Source organism: Octopus sinensis, linkage group LG6 (assembly GCF_006345805.1).
Source record: "Octopus sinensis linkage group LG6, ASM634580v1, whole genome shotgun sequence".
Classification (NCBI taxonomy): Eukaryota; Metazoa; Mollusca; class Cephalopoda; order Octopoda; family Octopodidae; genus Octopus; species Octopus sinensis.
Window position 1 is genome coordinate 46,003,028 of NC_043002.1, and position 27,500 is coordinate 46,030,527.

Genomic DNA, 27,500 nt, shown 5'->3' on the forward strand with positions numbered 1-27,500 from the left:
GTGTTTTTTTTTCCTCTTGTTCCATTATTTTTTTTTATATTCTTTTTACTCTCTATGTTTACATACAAGATTAGAGTAAATACCATGGCTTTGAGACTGGAAGCTTATATAAATTTAATCCATAGCAATGCAACCATTTAAAGATGAAGCAAACAACTTTACTTCAGTTCATTTTACCTAGTTGTAAAAAAAATAGACTCTGCTGAAAAATAAGTAATGTTTTCTTAATGACAGATATGTAAGGAAGACTTTCAGGTCTGAAACATGTTATTAACTGCTAGACTTTTGTAGCCATTTGTAACTCCTCTCAGTTTTGTTGTGAGAAGTGTCAAATGTTTCTAAGCATTTGTCCACCACAAAATTTACAATTACAAGATGTCTCCATAATTTTTTTTAATCTATGAATGCATTAGGTATATTTTTATCATAGGCAAGTTATTTAGATTATTCATGTTTCTGATATTTATTCTCACAGTTTTGTACATTTATATTTCAATGTAGAATATGATGAATAATGACACATAAAACTGTGACAAACCTTCAGACTGTGAAACAGACCCATGGTGGAGGCTTTCTCGTCAGGAAGGTGATTGGAGGAAGTATATCATCATGTGATCCTTTCATCATGTTGGACCACATAGGTAATGTTATTTATTAATTATTATGTTTTTTAAAATATTTTGTCTGTTAGCTCATGTAAAATATACTTGAATCCCTTTGACGCTACCTTGCTTGGGAACACTTCTATTCTATGATATTTAACAACTCTTTTAAAAGCTAATATTTAAATTGAAACCTTTCATCATTATTGTAAGAACATGCTTTTATGTTATGTCTCAGACACCAGATTAATAATGAAGAAATTTACCTTTTATTTTACAAACTCTCTCCAAATTCTTTATCTTTAAAATCAATTGAAAAAAAATAGGCAATGTATTTTGTTAAAAGTATGGCTATAAAAGGTTGAAGAATTAGTGTAGCATGTGTAGCAGATCTTTCCTCTACCCCAATTATCAAAATTTTCATAAAGAACTAATGAAGTTTTGGCAGATTGAGTAATGACGTCAGCAAAAATCTGACCAATGCAAACATCTTCCAGATTTTTTAGTGATGACATCAGCACAAATCTGTCCAATCAAATTCATTCTGAAGTGTATTAAAACAGCAGATTTACAGAGACAGACAGACAATAGCAAACTGGTGTGAATGATAGATAGAGTGAATGAGAGACAAGAGCAAAGAATGCATTCATGCATTCACATGAGGCACTATTTGCTATCATATCCACCAAATATGACTGTCATTCATTCATTCCTCCTCTCTCTTCCTCTCTGTCTGTGTGTCTTTCTCATCCAGAAATAATCACAGAAAATGCCCAACCAAGTTTATGGATAGAACTCTGTGATGCTATTCTTTTATCATTCTTTAGTCCACCACATCCCAAACAAACTTTTAGCAATAAACGGATGATGAATCAAAAATGAATGACTACTCTTCTCATTTATGCCATCCATCTTAATGTTATACTGTGATAATATTTCTTTAACATGAAATGAATTATAGATATATCAGAGAGAGAGAGAGAGAGAGAGAGAGAGAGAGAGAGAGAGAGAGAGAGAGAGAGAGAGAGTGAGAGTTAAGGAAATTTATGAATATGTTGTTATAATGATATAAGAGAGAATTATTGATGTACATCATGTTTTTTGTGTGTGTGGCAATTATTCGATAATACAACATGTTCTGCATGATTTGAAATGACTATTCATAATGAATCCCCCTAAAAAAAGAATCATGTTGAATTCCTGTAAAGACTTTATTTCTTTAACATCACTTAGTGCAGTAAATGTATGCAGAGTGTTAATGAATGGACAATAGGATGTTTTTGGTAATTTGAATTGAAATATATGTCCTCAAAAGCCAAACAGTTTTTTTGTTTAGCCAATAATTAACAGGCGACAAAAATAACTAGATGTATTTGTAAGAATATGGGAGTGAATTAAGTTTATTAATGCTTTGATAATTACTTTTACATCAATAAAAATTTATGAGGCATGTAATATTGAAAACTGTATAGAACTTTTACCTGTAAGTCATATATTTAATGTCTTACAAATTATTTTATTAAAGTAAATGGTTGTAACATATATGAACGGAAATGTGTTTTGAAATTGGTTTGAGATATTGTAAAATATGATAGTATTTCTCAGGATTTAGTTATCCATTTGAGTCATAAAATAACTTTGGGCCTCTGCATAGTTGCTCAGCTTGCTGTAAATAGCAATGCAGTGAAGTTTTCCTCAAATTTTTTCTTACCATCTTCAAAAAAACGGAAGAATAAATTGGATTATGTAGCCCTAGGTACTGCTAAAAAGACAGTAAAGTCATGGCTAGAATGCTTTTGATCAGAGGTTTGCTGAACCTCTGCTGATCTGAGGATGAATACCAAAAAGCAACAAAAACAAAATAGATTTTAATGTTAACTTTAAAAAAATGTAATTAATTTAAAAATATATTCTTGTAAATTCTAAACTTTCCTGAAAATTATTGGATAAAATAAAATGAGATGAAGTAAATAATTGATTTGTACAAAGTTTTGAAAAGTACTTTCCCTAAATATGTTTTTGTTGTTAGGTCCAGTGGATTATAAACCTGGTGAAGCTGTTGGTGCTCCTGACCATCCACATAGAGGTATTGAGATCATTTCCTACATCATTGATGGAAGTCTGACACATGAAGATTCTGCAGGAAACAAAGGTGATAATAATTTTGAATACCAGTAAAATTTATTGTAACTAAATCAAATTCTTCATGCAATCAGTGATTGGGCAGCCTTGACAGCCAGCATCTCTGTGGTCGTTTGTTCAATCATTGTCTGCTGCCTTGTTAGTACATGCTGTCTATAAGCTTTAAATGTTGGACAAACCCTATACAGAATGTCGATTAGACCACTGACCAGTTCCTCTAGTTGGTGTCAACAAGACTTTCAGTGAATTGAATTAAAGTGGTGCAATGTGTCTGGATGAGTCCTTTCTTTGTTTGTGTTATAAGTGTTCATGGCAGTGCTCTGTCATAATCATATCTGATTGATTGGAAGTAGTAAACAAAAGAAAGAATAAAATAACTGTTTAGTGTGATGCCAGCAAAGCTGTAACGATAATGAAAAAAAACTTGATGGCTGCTTTCCAAGCTTTTTTAAACTCAATTGTTTAGTTACAGATCAGAACATTTGGTTGTACCATTCACTTTCAGTTGTAAGTATGGAAACCCTCAAGTATACTCATTAAATAATAGTAACATTTCATTCTTTCTTCCTATAAATGAAAAACTTTACCAGTATCAAACTATTTCAAGGGATTACTCCCATCCATATTGATTGGGAGGTTTTGGTACACAACTGAATCTCCTTATTTCTCGTGGAGCTGCTGCTTCATCATCCTCCATGCTATTGCCTGTTATATCTTCTTTATCCTAGTACAGTCAAGTCTCTTTTATTTTGTTCTACAATCGGAGGGGATTGTCTGGGTTTGAGGACAAGGTGCCAAGTCATAAACAAAAACAGTAAACTCCCATTCATCAGGATACCTGATGTTTAAATAAGCTTAAATACTGTCAAGTTTCTTTTATTTTGCTTGTGAAATTAACGTGCAAGTGGCTGAGCACTCTACAGACATGTCTACCCTTAACGTAGTTCTCGGGGAGACTCAGCGTGACACAGAGTGTGACAAGGCTGGCCCCTTTGAAATACAGATACAACAGAAACAGGAAGAAAGAGTAAGAGAAAATTGTGGTGAAAGAGTACAGTAGGGTTCGCCACCACCCTCTGCCGGAGCCTCGTCGAGCTTTAGGTGTTTTCACTCAATAAACACTCACAACGTCCTGTCTGGGAATTGAAACTGTGATCCTATGACTGCGAGTCCATTACCCTAACCACTGGGCCATTGCAACTCCACAATATATATCAATGTAGCAAAGCAGCATCCAAAGAGCTCACTGTTTCATTACTCATTTATATAATCCTGACACACTTCACAGACACTGATAGCAAAACAGAAATATAAATGCTATACACAAAATACATAACAAAAATTCTGTGGTTTGGACTAACAAAAGAAGTAGTGAAGTACAGTCACACACATGCATGCGCACGTGCACACACACACACAAACATGTATATAAATACATTTTATATGTGCATTCAAATTAATCAAATTACTTTTGATAGGTGTTTTGGAGAAAGGCTGGGTTCAAATGATGACTGCAGGACAAGGAGTGGTCCATGCTGAGATGCCAGCTGATGAAATTGTGGAAAATGGTGGAAGAATGGAGGGCTTTCAGCTCTGGATTAATCTACCAGCTAAAGTATGATTTTATTTTTGTAATAACAATTTCTTATAGATTTGGGTGATGGTTTGATTGATTATATCAACCCTACTATTTTACTAATACTTGCTCTAATTACTTTGGAAGGATGGAGGATGCCTGAGATCCTAGAAGACACACACAGACAGATAGACCGGATTTTATATAATAGATGTGTGTATGTGCATGTGAGGTTGATGTTTCCTTGTCTTGACATCACAAGATAGGAGTGTCACTGTTATATAGAAGTGAAAACATGCTCAACCAGAGGGAAATATTGCCTTACCTAGAAACAGGTGAAGGTTGATTGACAGAAAGGGTATCTAGCTGTAGAAAATCTGCCTCAACAAATTCCATCTGACTGATGCTGGCATGGAAAATTGGGTATTAAAGACCCTGAAAAATTTAGATTTTTCAGTTTTTAGATTATATTTCTTTAAGTGATGAGTAAACTAAGCTAGAATGGAAATATGTGTTGGACAAATATGAAGGCAAATAAAAGTAAAGATACATTGAGAACTGAAGGCAAAGCCCCATAGGTTTATCTTTTTATCTTTTACTTGTTTCAGTCATTAGACTGCAGCCATACTGGAGCACCACCTTGAAGAGTTTTTAGTTGAATGAACCGATCCCAGTACTTTTTTTTAAGCCTGGTACTTATTCTATCAGGCTAAGTTATGAGGAAATGAACAAACCAACACCAGTTTTCAAGCAGTAGTGGCGACAAACACAGACACAAAGACACACATATGCAAGCACACACACATATGACAGGCTATTTTAAGCTTCCATCTATCAAATCCACTCAAGGCTTTGGTTGGCCTGAGGCTATGGTAGAAATCATTTGGCCAAGGTACCATGTTGTGGGATTGAACCCTAAACAATGTAATTGGGAAGTAAGCTTCTCACCACATAGCCACACCTGCACCTATCTTTCTATATATGTATATACCATATATCCTCGAGTATAATACGCAGGGGATTTTTAGGGGGCTGTACCTCTGAAAAACCTAAACCTTGTGTATAATATGCACCCCTTCCCTAACTTGAGTCAAGGAGGTCTATTTAACGTTCTTGGTTTGTAAAAATGTATACGGTAACCATCCTTTATTATTATTGTACATATAACATAATGCAAACGTGTAGCTTTTTTGTGCATTTTGTTTGCAGAAAATAAAGAAATAACAGTAATAACAGTAATAACATTTAATAAATATTGCTTACTGCAAGTTATGGATGATTCTTTTATGACTTCATTGCTTAGCTTAAGGTATTTTCGCGTCCGACATCACAAAATGTGTCTGAATAAACATTGCTGGACAGCAAATAGAGACTCGAACATTGCTGGACAGCAAATAGAGACTCGAACATTGCTTAGAAAATAAATTTCATTTTTTACCTCGTATATAGTACGCACTAGGGATTTTGACCTTTAAATTTTGGGAAAAAAATGTGGATTATACTCGAGGATTTACGGTATATATTCTTTTTACAGGAAAAGATGATTGATCCTCAGTATGAAGACATTCCTCCTGAAAAGATTCCTGTGATAACAATGGATGGTGGAAGAGCGAGAGCTAAGCTAATAGCTGGTGAAATTGAAGGTGAAGTATCCAACAACATCATGCATTTGATCTACCTGTATGTTTCAAGTTTCAGTTGTTAGATAAATAAACTTTCAACATGCAGATGTTAGGTGCCATTATGCTTGATAGAAATTATCCCTTCGAGAAAGGAGTAAGGAGCATGTTTAATGGGAAAAATATAAAAATTACGCACACACTTTTATAAAGTCTGGCACTTATTCTTATCGATCTCTTTTGCTGAACCACTAAGTTATGAGATGTAAACACACTGACACCAGTTGTCAAGCAGTGGTGGGATACAAACACAAACACAAAGACACATGCACATATCATCATCTTCATCATCAACAACACACACGCGCGCACACACACACACACACACACACACACACACACACACACACACACACACACACACACATTCAACGCTCTTCTTTCATTTTCTGTCAACCACATCCACTCACAAGGCTATAGTAGAAGACACTTGCCCAAGGTGCCGTGCAGGTGGTACTGAACCTGGAATGATGTGGTTACGAAGCAAGCGTCTTACCATACAGCCATGCCTGTGCCTACATGATGTTAAAAAAATTTTTGGCTTTCCATGTCTTAGAGAGAATATCATACATAACACATTAAACTTCGTATCATCTCTCGAATAGTCTATTCAGAAAACTAAGTAAAATTATTGAATTTATTCATTCATTTTTTTTTCAGGAAAAGCCTCTGTCAAACAGACAAAGATTCCAACATTATTTCTAGATATTTTACTGGAACCAGGAGCAACATTTACATCTGAAGTTATTGAAAATCATGCTTGTTTTATTTATATTTGGCGTGGATCTGGTAAGTTAAGCATATTTTTGCATATTATGGTTGGAGCTGTGTGTATGCTACTGAAGACTACATCTTTACACAGAAGATTGGGAATGAAGTGCATAATGTATGATATGATGATGGTCTCCTCTGTTGATTTCTATGAATGTTTGAAGGAGAGGATTTAGAACGAAAAAGAAATGTTTAATTGTAAAAGATGCTGTATCTATTTTTGGTAGATGTGTGAATGTAATTTGAGTCCAGGTATGGATTCTGCTATGAAGTCACAATGAGAACAATGGGGATTTTGATTTTGCTTGGGATTGGACAAATATGTCTGTTGATTGCAGGATATAATTCTTTTATGGTTTCGATGCATCATGACACATTTTATGCCATGCAGATTAATCTAGGTAATAACTTTCCCAAAATGTCAAATTAAACTGTAGCGATTTTAGTGATTGCTTCAACTTATGATAATGTTTAGTACAGCATAATATAAAATAAAATAAAATAATATAATATGATATGATACGATACAATACAGTTCGGTCCAGTGTGGTGCGGTGTGGTCCGGTCTGCTTTGGTCCAGTCCAGTTCGGTTCGGTTCAGTTCGGTTTGGTTCCGCCCAGTTCAGTTCAGTTCGGCCCGGTTCAGTTCAGAGGATATATTTAAATAACTGCTGTACATATTTTTCTCCAATAGATATATTTAAAAAATATCTATCATTTCATTGGCGATTAAAATCTGAATAAATGTTTAAAATGGATGTAGCGTATGCTACTGACGACTACTTACCCTACCATGTCACACAATTAGACCTATCTAGAATGAGTAAGCCTTCTTTAAAGTAAATCCATGAGAGGATTTTATCTTAGAACTAGGACAGTCATCAGTCATACAGTGCTCCTACTGCTTACAGTAATGAAATGTATCTTTCTATGCATGACGCTTAATTGCTGCTGGGTGTACTCAGCCATTGAGAATTAATGTGCCTTGGACACAGTTCAACCTCAGTGATAGGATGTGATTAATTAACTCTTTTGCTGGGAGGCTAATGCCTATCAGCATGGATAATTATGAGTTGCCTTAGTTTAGAAAATTGATTTTTAAAATGACGGTTGCCATCATCAGCATTGTAATCATTGTTATCATCATCATCTTCATGATTTTCATCATTGTTGTCATCACCATCACTGCCACCGCCTCCTTTGTTGTTGTTTTGCATCTCTGCATTCCATGCTATGTTGGACAGATTGTTATGATCCAAGACAATTCTTATTCTGCCTCCTAGATAAGACAAAGGATCATGTTACACTTGTACATTCCATTTTTGGTATGGGTTCTTTGTTTGGATACCCTTCTTGGCATCAAATATTTTACAGAATGTACTAGGTGAATTTTTTCATGGTACCAACACTAAGAACATTGTCATGTCCTTGTTATTATAAACAGGAAACCATAGAACCATTAGATAAGCTATGTAGAATAAACCTATTTTCTTAGTGCTTGTCCTAAATGATTTAAATGCCTCTCTCCAAGAAAAGCTTTGTATGAAATGTCAGAGCTCCTGTTGCTCTTTGGGTTACAGACTTATCTGAAATTGGTAACCTTTATTAAAAGATTTTAGCCAATGCAGAACACCACTAGTTTCCTTTTAACTCTGGTCCCTAAATACAGAATAAATCTTTCTATTGTAAGATATAACATCTACAACTGATTGGTTCATACTTATAAAGATAACCAATTAAGTACTGAAACAATGAGGAAGCCTCAACATGGTTGCTTGACCAAGAATCTCACAAATTATACACATATCCATTTTCCATGCTAGCAGGGATTGGATGGTTTCCTTCCTAATTAACCTTTAAAAACTGTAAGGATACATTGATGAATGTAATGCTATATACATTATATCTGAAAATAATACAGGATGGTCATGGCTGTAATACCTCTTATCATGGTTGTGGTTAATCTGATTTCGACTTAGGGCAATTGCATTAACTAATTAGGTGTGTGTTTAAACTTTGATCTACTTTGTATAGCAGCTAAAGTTATGTTCAGAATTGAGTGCAATTATATATATATATATATATATTATATATATATATATTATATATATATATATATATATTTTGTGAAATAGAAAGATGAATAATCTTGTTGCAGATTAATCAAAAGTTTAACCGATACCTTGGTAACAAAAATCACAGCAGAAGTCAGAACTTTAGTCTCGGTCACAAAGAACATCTAAGCACCCCGTGCTCCCACCCACCGGAATGACCGCTGCCTGACCCGTTAAAATCTTCAACGCACCCACCACCCGTTTTCAACATACATTGATAAACAGTTTGGCCATGGGCTCTTAGGAGCCTCGTTCGATTTGTTTTGCTCCGCCTCTGTTCTGTTTTTGTTTTTTCCAACGGATTTCCTATTTCTTCCTGAAGAGAAAGACACAATATGGTCTCCTTATTCAATCGGAATTTGGTAAATTGTGCCTTTCGAAACACGTGTAGAATGCAATAAAACTATTTCTGTTCAATCTTCGTTCAACTCCATTCTTCAATTCACTAATAATATATATAATATATATATATATATATATATATATATATCACAATCAAGGAACGGCCATAATAGGCCATTCACCCACTAGAAAATAACAGCCAAAAAGCTTCAACCGCAAAATAACATTAATTCGTAAACCAGGAGAAAATTAAAAAACATTTACCCTGAAATGTTTTTAAGGGTAAATGTTTTAATTTTCTCCTGGTTACGGAATAATGTTATTTTGCGGTTGAAGCTTTTTGGCTGTTATTTCTAGTGGGTGAATGGCCTATTATGGCCGTTCCTTGATTGTGATATTGAACTTAAAAATGGTTTATGACTATTAATTTTTCACTAGGCCGCTGGGGGAAAGAATTCTACAAAATTTTTTTGCCTCCCTATATTGATTAATTATATATATATATATATATATATATATATGTATATATATAATATATGTATATACTTTAGAGAAAAACCTCTAATAAGTGATTCAATAGTGAAAGACATTATTCACACCATATAGAAAAAATTAAATATACTATAAAAACATTATTTTTCCCTGTAAGTTTGGAATTATATTCCCTACTACTACTACTACTACTACTACTACTACTACTACTACTACTACTACTACTACTACTACTACTACTACTATGTATGTATGTATGTATCTATGTATATATATGTATATGTATATAATGTTCTTATTTAACATTCTTTTTGGCATATTAACAGGTTTTCTTGGAGAAGATTGTAAACCAGCCAGTATTGGTCAAGTTGGGCTCCTCAGTACCTCAGGGAAAAAAGTGACAATCAAAGCTAGTGAAGATCAAAGTAAGAAGCAAAGATTTTGAATTTTTCTTTTTGTTTTATGAAGTAAACATTATAGTATCAAAGCTAACACATTTGCGTGGCTGGGTGATTTTAGATGTTCATTTAAGAATTATGTGATTTCAGGTTCAATCTCATTGCTTGACACCTAGGGTAAGTGTTGTCTGCTACAATCTGAGGTTAACAAAAAGCCTCAAGTGAAATTTGGTGGACAGAAACTATACAGAAGACTGCCATAGAGACTGTCATGTTCTTGGGTGATAGGCTTAATTTGTTGCTCAGTTTAACCCTTTCGTTACCAAACCGCCCAAAGCCGCCCGAAAAAAATTTTGGTTCATGTGACCAAGCCGCCCAAACCCGTCCGTATTTACCTATTCATATTTAAATGAGAATATCAGAGCAAATCTCTTTAGTACATTCGTGAAAACACGTGATTATACTTCGTAAACAGTTCATCTACAGTTTTGTATAACGATCGAAGTGTAATTTTAATTCCGTGAATTTTGGGAGATTTTTTTCCGAAATTTGTTCCTACTGTGTTTTCAAAATTTGTAATTCTGACAAAAAATGGATACGAATTTCATTATATCAAGCAGCGAGTCAGAATTCGAAGGATTTTCTACTGAAGACCTTGATAAATCTAACTCTATGACTGAAAAAAAAAGCACATGGTATTTGATAATGAATCTGATGTTTCATTTTCCGAAAGTGAAAACAGTGAATCCGAGAGCTCCGACAGCGATAAAGAAAATGAATTGGCACCTGAATGGAGTGAAAATTTAAAAACTGTTTCTTTCGGTGATTTTTCTGAAGAAACTGGACCAAGCCACAGACTTTCCCAGGAGAGTAAAGCCTTAGACTATTTCTTTTTACTTTTTCGAATGAGCCTATTTGAAATCATTACGGCGGAAACGAACCGTTACGCTAAATGTAAACAAAGCGAAAGAAAGGATAGTTTGTGGTTTCCCATAACCTTAAATGAAATTAAGACTATTTTGCCATAAATATTATTATGGGTATCAGAAAGTTACCCAGAATAACAAATTCTATCGTAAAATTTTGTTGTATACCCTATTGAATATTAGCTAATAACCCATTTTCTATAGCGATGTTTGAACAAAATTTTAATAATTTTATATTTTGTTGAATTTAACTGTATCTACCTGCAATTAGAGTTGCTTTGTGACAAAAATTATAGTATAGAATTGGTTGAGAACATTTCATTAAATTATCTTCCAAAAATCACATTAATATATTGATAAATAAAAAAGTTATAGTTGTTTAATGAAACCAGACTAAATTTATGATTATGTTAAAAATTAATTGAAACATATAAGGGGTGTATTTTGGTCAGAAATATAGTAACGAAAGTGTTAACACAACCATCTGATTTTTTGGTACTTTTTGTGGAGTCTTGTATGCATTCAGCCCAGATCTTTGGTTTAACCCTATAGTATTTAAATAGGCTATATCTCACCTGAATAGTCTATCTGTTTTGTGTTGAAACTGGCCAACTCCAGCTTTTCACATTGACCCTACAATATTGTTCTTAAAATAAGCAATCACATCATTGAAATTTCAAAGCTATGAGATAATGCATGATGAATTCATAGCAATGTGAATAAGTAAGCATTACATTTGACAAAATAATCTGTTGCTAAAGGGGAAAGGATGGTTTCCTCTCTGCTTCTCATCACACTCAGACACTCCTTACCAAAAAGGGTCATACACATTGCCTTTTGATTAGCATCTGATGAGCTGGACATGTCATTTGCACACAAAACTTAAAGTAATGTGGAGCTGAGTGAAACTAATTAATTACAAGTAATCTCTCTATATATAAATGGCAAAATGTCTGTGTGTGTGTCCTTTATACAAATCCACAATTTTTCAGTTAGAGGGCTCGTACTTTCTATGGTCATTCAAAACTGCCCAAGGGTGGTCGTGCACATCTTTACATTTCCCCAGTCACCCCACAAGGCCATTAAAAAATTAATAGAAGTGACTTTTTTGTGAATTTTCTATCTAAAACCCAATCAAAATGCCCAAAACTTGATATGCCAATTGAATGCCAGCTAGCTGTATGTGATTGGTCGGAGATTTGGACAGTACTCGCGTGTATGTGCGCACGTACGCAGCTGTATATGCATGCACTAGCACTATGATCCAGCGTTGCCAGGTCATACTGCTAGTTTCAACTAAATGTGTTGAGTGTTACTATTTGTTACATGTTCATATATATATATATTGTTGTTAGCCATTGGTTGTTATCTGTCAGAACATTGTACATCTCAAAATTTCCACACATCTTGGAATCACTCAACACTGCTCCTGACGTGACTATGCAGGCTTCCCACTTTACTATTTTACTATTTACTTTTCTGTCTTCTTGAGTTTTATCCTGTGTGCTGTGTGTGTACTTTTGACTAGTGTTACTGTCTTTACTTGACTTATTACTGCTTTCTGTCTCTTATGTTCTTTTCCAGTAATTTGTAATGCATCTAAATACTGTATAAAATAAACCCATTAAACACACACATCATTCAATTACAGTAGTAGTTAAATAATAATCTTAAGGCCACAATTTACTCACATGCCGCATCTTTCAGAGCTTTGTCGCTAATTCGGTTCTTAACAAAACTGTAAACTGGGGTTACTCTAACTCCTCCTACACCAACTGATATTAATGATTTTAGGCACATAGGTAGATCACATGCCCTGAAGTTCAAATAAAGCCGGAATTTTTCGCAAACTCAATAATACTCAGTTGGCATCGATTTTTGTGAGCTCAATCAGGCTTTTAAATGAAAATTCCCATAACAATGTTATTTTTCCTGCAGCTTTTGTATTTTTTCACGTGTAAAATTTCAACAAAATCGATAGAATAGTCTCTAAGGAAATGCTTATTTAATATGAGGTGAGAGGTGGGCTTAACTTCAACACGGAAAACATAAGCTACGCTGGGTCCAACAGCTAGTATTTACATATATATAGTGCATGTGTTTATTTGGCGAAAAAAACAAAACAAAAAATGACCATCCTGAAATACAACAATATCAGTTTCAACGCATGATTTCAAATAGATATATATTATTTATTTAAAGGGCATAGTACATGTATTTAAGCACTACTAATAGTTTCATATGTTGAGAAATACTCAAACATATTCTTCAGGCACAAACCACATATCATAATGAACTTAAATATATATATTGTGCCTTTTAAATAAATAACATTTATCTCTCACCAGATGGAATTCACAAGTTTCTTTATTAATCACAATGACCGTTTTAGCCCATCTTGCATCGATCCCTTGCAGGTGAGATAATATACAACTGGTTATAGTGCATCCTTCGTCAGATGACTTTTCAAAAGGTACCTTGCTCAATAAACTCAGTTTAATTTGGTTCGGTTATACAGCATGTTGTTATGTGCCTATGAGCATTTGCCTCTAGTGGTTTCGAATGACATGGGGTGGATGCAGTTAATTTTTTATATATACAGTTAATTGGTCGACATACAGTTACTCATAAATAAATAATATAACATATACATATTCAAATACGAAATAAAAGTGGTGGTAGTGTAATAAACATTATTGACCACACATACTTAACATATATGCTTGTATGAATACATGCCAAATCACAACTTACCTGCAAATGCACTTAGCATATGCATTAAGTAGTTGTGGTCAATAAATAAGGGTAGAAATCGATATTAATCAATTAAAACCAGTGGCCTAGCATATTTAAAAAAAAACTGAAGATTAAAAATTTCATACATACAAAATTTAGAGGAATGACTACTAATAGTGGACAGCCTGTATGCTAGAAATAGACATCAAACTCGCCATTTATCATGAAGAATGTGTTCTCAAGAAAAAATTCAGCAAAAAACCAAAGTGTAAAAATAAGCAAGACAAATGAAAATATATGAAATAAAAAACGATTACCTATGTACTAATTAGTTTCACTTGTTAATAATTACGTATATGGATACATAAACATCTGCAAGATCGTCAGCATAGTGAGGATATATATATATATATATATATATATATATATATATATATATCAGTCCACCTGTGCATACCTTCCTTCTTATGACACTTGTGAAGACCTGTTGAGGCAAGTATGTGATACTTGTGAAGACCTGTTGAGGCAAGTGTGTGACAGTTGTGAAGACCTGTTGAGGCAAGTGAAAATCAAACCAAATCAAAATAGATGAACATCAATGGAATTTGTATCTTTGTGGTACCAGTGCCGGTGGCACACAAGAAAACCATCCGAACGTGGCCGTAGCCAGTACCGCATCGACTGGCCTCCGTGCTGTGGGCACGTAACAAACACCATCCGACCGTGGCCGTTCGCCAGCCTCATCTGGCACTTGTGTCGGTGGCACATAAAAACACCATCCGAGCGTGGCCGTCTGCCAGCCTCGTCTGGCACCTGTGTCGGTGGCACATAAAAAAAAACACCATCCGAGCGTGGCCGTTCGCCAGCCTCGTCTGGCACTTGTGTCGGTGGCACATAAAATCACCCACTACACTCTCGGAGTGGTTGGCGTTAGGAAGGGCATCCAGCTGTAGAAACACTGCCAGATCTGACTGGCCTGGTGCAGCCTTCGGGCTCCCCAGACTCCAGTTGAACCGTCCAACCCATGCTAGCATGGAAAGCGGACGTTAAATGAGGATGATGATGATGATGATGATATATATATATATATATATATATATATATCATCATGCAGGAGTGGCTGTGTGGTAAGTAGCTTGCTAACCAACCACATGGTTCCGGGTTCAGTCCCACTGCGTGGCATCTTGGGCAAGTGTCTTCTGCTATAGCCCCGGGCCGACCAAAGCCTTGTGAGTGGATTTGGTAGACAGAAACTGAAAGAAGCCTGTCGTATATATGTATATATATATGTATAAGTGTGTGTGTATATGTTTGTGTGTCTGTGTTTGTCCCCCCTAGCATTGCTTGACAACCGATGCTGGTGTGTTTACGTCCCCATCACTTAGCGGTTCGGCAAAAGAGACCGATAGAATAAGTACTGGGCTTACAAAGAATAAGTCCCGGGGTCGATTTGCTCGACTAAAGGCGGTGCTCCAGCATGGCCGCAAGTAAGTAAAGTAAGTAAAGTAATATATATATATATATATTATGTATGTTTGTGTTTGTCCCTTTCTCTGCTTGACATCTTGTGCTGATTTGTTTGACTAAACCCTTCAAGGCAGTACCCCAGCATGGCCACAGTCCAATGACTAAAACAAAAGTAAAAGAATATTTAAAAGTATTGAGATGGCAAAGCTATAATCCATTAAAGTCTTTTTCCTTCTTTGCTGAAACTGTGTCTTTGGTGAAGAATATTTGTGTGTGGGATGGGTGAGTTAGTGTTTATGTAAGACGAGAAGTTCCAAAAGACTGAAGATTCTGGTTTCAAAATTGTTTAATCTTTTGTTGGATGTCATGTCTGATGTGATGCTGAAAATAGTAAAATACCTGGCAGCATCCTTCAATAAAAATATGATTCTTCAGATTTAGAGTGTGATAAGATATTCCATAGAGTTAGAGAAACATATCTATTTCATATAAGCTGTAATTATAGGTTCCACATAAACATGTATGCATTCATGTATGTTTGTAATCAGACATGGTTGCAAGAAGAGTTGAGAATTACATCAAGTTTATTTAGAAGAGAACATGGTATTTCATTTCATATGGCAATAGGTTCAAAGAATAAGAATTAATACGTTTGTACTTAACAAAAATATTGGGTGAATTCAGCATTTACTCTTTTACTTGTTTCAGTCATTTGACTGTGGCCATGCTGGAGCACTGCCTTTAGTCGAGCAAATCGACCCCAGGACTTATTTTTGGAAGCCTAGTACTTATTCTATCAGTCTCTTTTGCTGAACTGCTAAATTACGGGGATGTAAACACACCAGCATCGGTTGTCAAGCGATGTTGGGGGGACAAACACGGACACACAAACACACACACATCTATATATATATATATATATATATATATATATATATATATATATATATACACACATATATACGATGGGCTTCTTTCAGTTTCTGTCTACCAAATCCACTCATAAGGCTTTGGTCGGCCCGAAGCTATAGTAGAAGACACTTGCCCAAGGTGCCACACAGTGTGACTGAACCCGGAACCATGTGGTTGGTAAGCAAGCTACTTACCACACAGCCACTCCTGCATCTAATGGCATAAGGCATTATTTTATGGATTTGGTTACAGTCATATTTTGAGTTCAAATGCCATCAAGAGTGACTTTGCCTTCTATCCTTCCTGGGTGGATTTTCAATAAAATAAAGTACCATTTAAGTATTGAGGTTGGTTTGTCAAATATTCTTCCCCACCCCATCAATAAAAAAAAAGGGTGGCTTTGTACTAGTGTAAATATTCATTATTTTTGCCTCTTCATTTTGAGTTAAATTTTGCTGGTACTTACATGACGAGATGATATCATCAATTATGCTCATCATCTCCATTACCGAATTTCTGGTATTGTGCCAATGTTACCATTATTACTACAGTTATTAAGACAGCAAGCTGGCAGAATTGTTAATACATCAGACAAAATGCTTAGTGACATTTCATCTACCTTCACGTTTTAAGTTCAAATTCTTCCAAGGTTGACTTTGCTTTTCATACTTTCTGGGTTGATAAAATAAGTACCATTTGAGTTCTGAGATAGATGTAATTTACTACTCTACATTAAAAAAAAAAAAAATTTCAGGCCTTATGCCTATAGCAGAAAGGCGAGCTGGCAGAAATGTTAGCCCACCGGGCGAAATGCTTAGCCGTATTTTGTCTGCCATTACGTTCTGAGTTCAAATTCTGCCGAGGTTGACTTTGCCTTTCATCCTTTCGAGGTCGATAAATTAAGTACTAGTTACACACTGGCATCGATATAATCGACTTAATCCATCTGTTTGTCCTTGTTTGTCTCCTCTGTGTTTAGCCCCTTGTGGGTAGTAAAGAAATAGGTATTTCATTTGCTGTTACGTTCTGAGTTCAAATTCCGCCGAGGTCGACTTTACCTTTCATCCTTCCGGGAGTCGATAAATTAAGTACCAGTTATGCACTCGGGTCAATGTAATCGAGTTAATCTCTTTGTCTGTCCCTGTTTGTTCCCTCTGTGTTTAGCTCCTTGTGGGCAATAAAGAAATAAGAAAGGATCATTATTGTAATTATTTTGCTCCTCTTCATTTTGAGTTGAAATCTGGAGACAGTATGATGTCTGTGGCAGAGTATATGACCATGAACCACTGAATCATCATGATAGAGTGTCTGAGCTAATGAAACATTGTACTAGACACAATGAGTTCCCATATTTTATGATCCACTTGAGCAATCATACCAGACTTAATAGCTCAAAGTACAATCCCTCCAAACCCTATGAACCAACAAAGAACTTTTCTACAATTATATAATGAGTAAGAATATGTCTAAAAAAAGGAATATAATAGATACAGAAAATTAGTGTTGAGACTGGTTGAAATACCTGATATTCAACAATGCATCGGTCAAGCTAAGGAAAATATAAAAAATAAAAGATGGACAGGCAGTTGTTACTGGCATCAAAGCATTTATAAAATAGTTATAAAGAAATGAATATAAGTATAATTGATTTCAAATTTTGGCATAAGGCTAGCAATTTTGAGGAAGGGGCAATTCAATTACATCAACCCCAGTGCTTAACTGGTGCTTATTTTATCAACTCTGAAAGGCAAAGTCAACCTTGGTGGAATTTGAACTCAGAACACGAAGATGGATGAAATGCTGCTAAATATTTTGCCCCACATGCTAATGACTCTGCCAGCTTGCAGTCATAGAGAGTATAAATATAATAATAATTTAGCAGAAAAACAGGAAAATCAAAAAACCAAAAGTTCATAGTACTTCTTCATAGTCTGTCCATTCTACTTTCATTAGCTGTTTTTATATTATGTAAATTTGTAAAACTTCATTCTAGAATTGTGTAGGTACCAGAAAATTATTTAAAGATTGCATGTGAATTCCTGTCTGAAAAAAAAAAAACAAAAAAGAAAAAAATCTGTTCATGCTTTCAATTGTATAAAATTGTTTTCTTCCTTATTTGCTGATATTTTTTCATATAATTTGTTAGAGTTCTAATGATGCCATTATCTGTTTCCATTAGGTTGTAATGCACTACTCATTGCTGGTGAACCAATCATGGAACCTGTGGTAGGCTATGGTCCTTTTGTCATGAACACAGAAGAAGAAATACAACAGGTAGCCTTTACTACATACACTTAAAATATAGCACATATATTCCAAATAAAGCTGTGATGATTTTGTCTTATGATTGATAAGAAGTTGTATTTATAATGTGGTGAATGGGTTTAGTGCTGAGAGTGAGGATTTACCAAGGGGTTGACTAACTAACTGTATGAAGAGTTAATGTCATGACTGTTATCATCATCATCATTTAACATCCATGTTTCATGCTAGCATGGGTTGGATAGTTTAACAGGATCTGTTGTGTCCAAGAACTGCATCGAGCTCAAATGTCTTTTATGGCATGATTTTTTTATAGCTGGATACCCTTCCTAACATTAATCACTTTACAGCATGGCCTGGGTACTTTTTTTGTGCCATCTCCACCATCGAGGTCATCATGCAGCTCGCAGAACTATGAACCCAGGAGGTGGTCAGCTCCATGCTAAGGATGGAAGTAACACTATGAGAGGTGGTGTGGAGGGTAACAAAGCAGGTTTTTGTAGAGGGATCTGCATGGCTACTCACATCTAATAGGGAAAAGGGAAGGAGAGAAAGAGAGAATAGTCAGTAGGAGCTGCAAGAGATAGATAATGGTAATGAGGTGCCCAGGTGGCCCCACAAGGCACAAGCTGAGTAGAAGAATGTGGGTAGTTTGCAAGATTGTATGGGAAGGAGATTGAAAGATGGGAAGACAGACTGCCAAAAAATGGGTAGGGTTTAAAGGTTGAAACAAGAACTATGAGCTGAGGAAGATAGCAAGATGCAGAAGAGTGATTGGGGCTGAGTGACAGGAATAGTAAAGATGATACAGTTGCTGGGGATGTGAAGAATAGTGAAAGTACATAACTACATATGGCCCTTTTTGTGATTGCTTGACTTGCTTGGCATGGCAGCCAAATCTTCCTCAAATATCTTGAAAAGAAAGAACACATTAGATGATGTAATCCTGGATACACTATCCCTGAAAATAAGACAGCATAGTTATGACTGAAATACCTTTTATCATGGGGTTTGCTCCATCAGGGGCCAATTCAGAGTTACGCAATAACTTTTGTATAGTTCACCTAGCCATACTATAGCTTCCTATCCACACTTAAACACCATCTCCTCCTCATCCCCATCTTTCTTCAGCCTGGTATGAAGTATTGGTTCTTTCTATCCTTTATCTCTAAATTTATCTTCTACCTCCTTCATTCTCCTCATTGAACCTCTCACACTACCTCTCTCGGTCTCCCTCTCATTCCCTTCATCATTCCATTTCATCACTTTGCTCATTTACTCCTATGACCAAAGTGACAACCCCTCTTTTTCACTCTAACAATGAACCAAGGGTGAAAAATATTAGATTTTTCACTTCACATATTAATTGAATTTATCAAACTCTTCCTCAAACTGTATGTAAGATAAAGCTTGTTACTGTAATGTACAGAATCACTATGATTTTTTAGCTTATAGTGCTGAGTTCAAATCCCCTTTTGGATCTGGAGAAAGCAACATGAAGCTCAAGCTCTTCCATTATGCAACTATAGTCAAATCACTCTACTTTTCTCGATCCACCTTGCCATTGAATCTAAGTGGTCATTCTGATTACGAGGAGCAACTGTTCTTTCATCTTGTATTAAACTCATCACAAATTGCAAAAACCGTATTAAGAAATTTCATTGTTATTAGTTGTAGCTAGCTCTGATGGGCCAGCTTTAAGATATGACATGAGATATAAATCACTTACCCAATTTGTCTCACAAACTCAGTTTAATCTTTTGATTACATATTTCAATGAATTACAGATATTTACTTTATCTATCATGATGGGATAAGATTTAACCTAATCTAAACAGATTTGAATCCTGAACTTCTTTGGTCATTTAACCATGAGTCCATAGTCTTGCTTTTAAATTTATTCTGGAGAATTTTATTCTCAAATTAACTTTATTATTGACTTCGTTTTCTATTTGTGGTCATACATTCTATACAAGGCGTTTGTAAGGTTAAATACTTGATACATTTGGTCTGAACCAATGTTTCCCAGCCTATTTTCCCCAGGCCCCTCAAAATGTATAATGACATTGGTGGTTGGAAAAAAAACAACTTTATTTATAATATTTTATCACAATTATTTAATACAAAAGAATCTACTGGTAATTCTTTTGTTTAGTACTGAGTACAAAAAAAAGTACATTATTGAAAATCATGTTTTACAATTCCTTGTCCCACTAAAAAAAGAAGAAAAATGTTTGGATCTCACACCCTACCACAATTTTCCCAGGTTCCACCGGCAGAGAATATGCCTCACGTTGGGAAGAATCACTAGTCTAAACCACAAAGAGTTGTTTGAAGGAGTCTTAGTCAGCTACAATTTGACTTAATTAGATCCCTTATTTGGTCCATTATTTGAAAGTTTTCTTGTTACTTTAAGTGGTTTAACTCTTAATATAAATCTGTGTGATACTGTACTAAAGTGTTTGTGTTTAAATTAAAATCGTGATCAAAATCTCATAATGTGAATGATAACCTGAGATGTCATTTCGTCAACCGCAGCATCAAGAGTTATATATCATAAAGTAACAGGTATTTTACTAATCCCACTCTAGATATATTTAAATTTATTTGAAACACTCAGGCAGTCAACTCATAAGAAATAAAATTACGAAAGTGTGCATAAAAGTAAAGGGAGATAACTTTATTCTGAAGCAATAATCGTTAGAAGCTACGTCAGTCCTGATTGAATAAATCGATGACTAGAGGTATTTCAGCCTTGACCATCCCATCATTTTGTATGCAAACGACTATACTGATGAAGATGTCTGAACAATTTTACTGCTATTTCTATCAAGTCAAGTGCTCTCAATATATTATTAGAATACTTAAATTTTAAATCCGCATTGTATAGAAGTCCCGTTCATTCAACACTTCTTGATTTGCAGTTTATATTTTTGGGTCGGACACTGTTTAATTGTTACAAAAATTAAATTAAATTGTTTTCATTTTCTGTTTACAGGCCATCTTAGATTACCAAAATGGTGTGTTAGGTTCTATTCCAGGAGAAGCTGAACGCATGCACCAGACTAAACTTGCTCAAGCATTGCAAAAGAAAAACAACACATGGGCAGACAGATAATATAATATTCTGTCTCAGATGTCTTGACATTATATCTTTGTCTTTAATATTACAAATCTGCTAAAAACAAGCCCTTTCAAATTTAAAAATTGGACCTGTGGAAATTTACTCTTTATTTTTTACCATTTTTGTTACTTACTATAATAACAATAATAATAATAATAATAAAGTAAGGTTCTGTTGATATCTCTGAATAGTCAGGAACACATAGATACTATATATATATATATATATATATATATATTGAATAATACTTTGCTCTCTTACTTTTTTTTAAGGTTAAAAGAAGATTTTTTTCCCATAAATGTGCCCAATTATTAAATTCTGAAAAGAAAAGAAACAAGAACAAAAACAAACTATTTTTATTATTTATATGGTGACAAGTACGTTATGTGCCATAAAAAAAGATGATTATTTTAATCATATTCTTTAAATGAATTTCTGTATAGTTATACACTCTGGAATGATTTTTCCATTGAAGTTGGACTCTTTAATCTTCCCTTTCTTTTTATTACTGTGGGGAAAATGTAAATGTCATAGGCCAAAGATTGAATGCAATGATGTTTGTTTATAACTTATTTTAAGAATGATGTTATTTAAATTCATTTTAAAAGATTCTTTGATATAAAAAATGAGTGAAAGAATGATCTCCCTTAGATACCAACAATGACATCAAGCCATATACAGCATTTATATGTGTTTACATACAAATGTAGAAACAGACAGACCTGGTTAGGGCTTCATTCAATAGACTGTACCAGTTATAAGCTTTAAAAAAGCTGGAAAACTAATGTGGCTGCTCAACTCTGAACTTCCTGTACAATACTGTACCAGTAACAAACAAGACTGCATCAGTCAGCCTGTTCTGAAGCACATGATATCACAAAAATCATACTAACCATGTTTACATTTAATTTGAAAGAAGTGAACTTCTTAATGTAAGAGAGAGAGAGAAAAAAAAAAGCACTAATCTCTTCTATCATTCATTTCTGTTTTGTGAGAGAATCATTACAGGATTTCAACAGCTAGAATCACTAAATCTTCCACCTATAAATACATGTATTTATAATTCTTTTTTGGAATAGTGGATCTCAAAGCACATAAAGCTATAAACAATAGTATGTAAAAATTAGGTTAAAACCGTTTTACACGGAAAGAGTTCAATGCTGCCTGTGGGACTCAAACCCATGTCTTTTGTAAGCATGACAGGCGTTCTATTTTATCATGTCTTCAGATATGGGTTCAAGTCCCTTCAACTTTTTTTTTTTATCTAAAAGGTTTCTTAACCCAATTGCTACAACCTATTATTTATAACTTTATATATACTCTGAGGTCCACTGTTCCAAAAAAGAATTATTTCACATTATCTCGAAAATTTATAAATTCTTATAACATCAACATGTATTTATACTTGATTTGTAGTATTAAAAAAAAAAAAAAGAAAGAAATACTTAAAAAATAAAGAAAATATACTCAATTTTGACTAAATGTTCTATAAATAGATGATACAGTCAAAACTTTGATATATCAGCTCTTAAACTATAACCATATGTTAGTATTCTAAAGTTATATAACAAAACTGCTCAGATATTTATACAAATAATAAAATATTTCTAAACTGTATTTTTTCTCTCCTCTCCCAATTTTCTAATAATTTCTCCTATTATAAAGTGTAACTTAAATTCGTATAATGTTTAGTAATCGATTTCTTTAGATATTAACTTATTGCATATCGTATCCCCCTACCATCAGCCTTTTGTGCTTAAAATATTGGAGATCATTCTTTCACACAGTTCTCCCATTGGCTATAATAGCTATGGGTTTATCCTTTCCTTTTGTGGTGCTATTTATTCATCCATTTCTTTAGCTATTAAAACCGTTCTTCATATTTCGTTCACTGCCTTACTACTATGGTTTGCAGTTTTTGCTTGTTGTTTCCGTGCTGTGGTAATATATTTTCCAATTTTTTACAATAGCAAATCTCTTCAGATAGAAGCGTAAGTTTTGTTTTTAGAAATGATACTTGAAAGTATTTTTTCTTTTTTCAACATTAAATCCTTTTTCTGTGGTTGGATAATCTATCAATTTCTTTTGACAAGACACAAGACCTCAGGTTTTTAAAGAGAGAGAAGTTGGATATTGCAACGTTTTTGTAGTGATGTATTTCCAAAGAGCAGTATTGATGTAAGCAAAGTGTATTTGTTTCAAATGAGGAGTGACTCTGAGTCAGAGACCTGGGTTGCTGGCCTCATTCTTTTAGAAATTAACCTTTAGCACACTAGGTGCATCATGTCACTGTATGAGTTTTCTCCCCTGTAGCTGCATGTGCATTGTGTCATATTGAGAGGGGAGAAAACTTGTTCAGTGACACAATGCACTAACAGCATGCTAAAGATTAAATAATGTATCAAATCTGTTATAAATCAAAAACACACAAGCACTAACATAAAGACACAAAACCAAAATTGTTTGGATTGATCTTAATGTTTAATGAAAAAATAATTCATAACAAATTCTAAAACATACTTTTCTTTGAAGAGTTATTAATTTTGTGTAAAGACAAAAATGTTTTTTTTTTCTTTAATGATCACTCCATTCTCACATATACATATATCTGCATATAAAATTTGAAGTTAATTTCACCATTCTCATTGAAAGGCCAGCATTCTCTCTTACCAGTTTATCTTTAGACCAATTTAAATATACTAAAGTTGCTATTAGTAATGTATTTCCAGCCGGATTATTTTTTAACAATCGGATATTTATGCTGCCTTATTTTTTTTAAGGAACCATACACATTCAATCTACATATCTTTGCAAATGTTGGAGGAAAATAAAAGAAAGATAGAAGTGTTAGATAGTTATGTGAAGTATTTGTAAACCATTCAAAATCTAACCACTCAATCAATAAAATTTTTTCTATTGTATTCAAATCTTCCAAGATGTTTTTTGTAACTATTTGCTTTCATTAAATGTTGCTATTTTTTAAGATGATACCTTCATAAACTTCAACTTAAACTCAATCAGAATGTCAAATGAATAAAAGATAATACTAATTTACATATAAAGTTTTGATTTTTGTGTTACTCCTTTCATAAATTGAACCTGAAATTTTCAAACATAACAAAATAGACACTAGGAATAATTTATTTTGGGCTTCATATTTGCTTTAGGTATTTCATTTCAGTTTCATTGTTAAAGCAAATTGCCATTAGTTGAATTCCAATAATAATTACATTAAAAAAAAATTCATGCTGGTTTCTCTTTTGTAGATGGCATCTTCTATAAAGCAATTTCAATCTAATGAATATCTATTGATTTTTCAATAACTGAAAGCCATTGAAGGTGATATATATATTATGAAAGTGATTTGCAATGGAAGTTATGAAGAAAAAAAGGTTAACTACATGAGAAACTATTAGGCTGAGTTCAAATTTAATAACCTAGTTACTAGATAGAAATATTCAGCTCCATTTTCCATCATTAACGCTTTACTATGAGTTACCAGACTGTTTGGCCATAATCATATTGCATTCATTTAAGATGGACAAGTACCTAAGTCTGATTTCTTGAAGTGTATGATATGAGATTTTTGATGTGAAACAGAAGTAGGTATGATGAGAAAAGAAGTGGATGATCAAGAAGACTCCTAGATTTTTGAGAAGCTAGAGCTGTTGTAATGCTAAAAGGGATATGAAAAGAGGAGTATATCTCTATTAATAGTTGCCAGGTGTTGCTTAAGTAAAGGTTTGTCAATAAAATAAATGGTCCATTTCTGGATGTGATTTAGAATACTGTTTGGGTAGGATCTGAAATATTCTAGATATGTCAGCAGTACTGTCTGTGGGTCCCTCCATCGTCAACTGCAGAAGATTAACGTGCTCAGGCTGAGGGGTTTTCTGACTCTAAAGACAATTTTAGTTTTGATCACCATGAAAGATCATAACAAATTGTGACTCCTAATATTAATGCAAATTTAAGGGGTTTAGCTGTGTATATTTCGTGAGTAAGGAGAGTGTAGAAATCTTCCCTTAGTATGTGTAGTGATTTATTTAGCACTGTTGAAGGTGACTATGTTGCTATGACCACTTTGCACTACTATTTTGTGATGAAGAAATGCTGATGGGAAGTGTCTAGATGCATGTGAATGACACCTGTGTGCAGAATGTTCAAGAGGGATAAGGTGGTCTCGTGTGTATAGTTAGAAGTTACAATAAGAAGGTTGTTTATGTACTTAAGGAAGAAATAAAATTGAACTGAAGTATATCAAAGTTGGTAGAATATTAGAAGGAGTGAGAGAGAAAGAGGGGGGGCACTGTTGATGCACACTGTGAGAGAAAACTGATCTATGAGATGAAAGATAGATGGAAATCACAAGCAGAAAACGTTGTCAAGGTAATTTCATGCCAGACACAGATACAGGCCGTGTTGTAGGTAACTTGCTTTCTCCAAAGTTCTTAAGGGCAAGGAGCTATTTGTAGGAGAGTTTTTGCTGATGATCTGCCTGTACAAAAACTGTACTTGTGTAGTCACCGAGTAGAGAAAGAGACACAAAGGGATAAAGGAAGTATTTGTTTTCAGTTATTTCCTTCTCATTTGAGATATTGAAAGGTAGTGCAATAAGTCAGTTGTTGGCAGGGTCACAGAGGCTGGCTTGAGAATGAGATACAAAATTATGGCAATCTGAAAGCTGGTGTCTTAAAATGTTGGTGAAAAAGGACACAAAAAAATGACATTTCAACAAGAGCTGCATCAAACTGGAATGATATGGAGTCTTATAAAGAACTGACCATGCTAAAAACTTAGATAGTTAAAACATGTCATAAGAACAGATTGACAACAAAAAATGTTTGTTGTTGGAAAAGCTCCTGGGAAAGGGCCAAGAGAAAAACCTAAAAACATCAGATTGATAGCATCTTGGAGATAACAGGATAAAAGGTGCAATAGTTAACAAGAGAAGCAGAAAATAAGGATGAATAGAGAAGAATTGTTGGCTGAACCACACAAACTCCAAGAGTTGGCCATTACAGGTCATGAAATGAACAAATATTGACAGCAATAGATGCACGTGTATATGTCTAAGGGGATGGCAATAAAGACAGGTGAGTGAGAGTAGCATTGTTGAAAAAGGATGAGTGGAAAAGATGATGATTATGAATATCATAACTATATAAATAACTAGGTACTGTGAGGGACAAGTTTGAATATTGTGGCAATGTAACTTCCTTAAAACCCACCTACTTAAATTTTATAACCACACAAGGCTATTAGCATTAAACAATTTATTAAATTTAACAGAATCTGAGTAAATATGTCAATCAATTACATTTTAATCAATAAGAGTATTGGTTCAGCTACATACACACACACACACACACACACACACACACACACACACACACACACCACACACACACACACACACACACACACACACACAATAGCAGCAACAGCAGCAGCAAAAGCAGCAGCAGCAGCAACAACAACAACAACAAGCATGTTTTCTTTCTTTTCTGAGAAAAATGGACTAAATAGAAAAAATATTTCATCTTTACAACATCTGGCAATCAAGTTGTTCAAAGTCGGCAAGAGTAGTGTTCTTCAATGCATTTGCAAAGAGCATTCTTCCCTATGAAGCTAAAACATAGACTACGTAGAAGGAGCTCCAAGACTCCTTTGATGATACATACACCAAGTTTCTTATGAGGGCTCAAAACATCTCATTATGAGCACAAGTGAAGATTAATGGACACATTAATCCACCCATCTCTGCTAATGTAGATGAGGTTTTGTTAGCCTCTGCTATCATGCTGAAACACCAGATCATATAAGATGTTACCATTTTAGAAACTTCTGCACCTTGAAAGAAGACAAAATCTACTTAACTACATTGACATTATTGGCAGAGACACACAACCTGTAACTGAAGTACTACCAAACCTAACAGGGGGTGACAGAGATTCT

General features: G+C 34.4%; 1 protein-coding gene across 1 annotated transcript in view; it reads left to right on the forward strand.

The window, feature by feature from the left end:
* Nucleotides 1-24,463, forward strand: part of LOC115212920 (pirin-like protein) — a 53,003-nt gene extending 28,540 nt beyond the window's left edge. The window contains exons 2-9 of the mRNA XM_029781746.2: nt 502-641; nt 2,632-2,754; nt 4,223-4,359; nt 5,855-5,963; nt 6,660-6,788; nt 10,044-10,142; nt 18,336-18,430; nt 21,417-24,463. Coding sequence (XP_029637606.1) covers nt 515-641; nt 2,632-2,754; nt 4,223-4,359; nt 5,855-5,963; nt 6,660-6,788; nt 10,044-10,142; nt 18,336-18,430; nt 21,417-21,536 — 939 coding nt within the window. The 5' untranslated portion in view covers nt 502-514 and the 3' untranslated portion in view covers nt 21,537-24,463. The remainder of the gene's footprint in view (nt 1-501; nt 642-2,631; nt 2,755-4,222; nt 4,360-5,854; nt 5,964-6,659; nt 6,789-10,043; nt 10,143-18,335; nt 18,431-21,416) is intronic.
* The last annotated feature ends 3,037 nt before the right edge of the window (nt 24,464-27,500 follow it).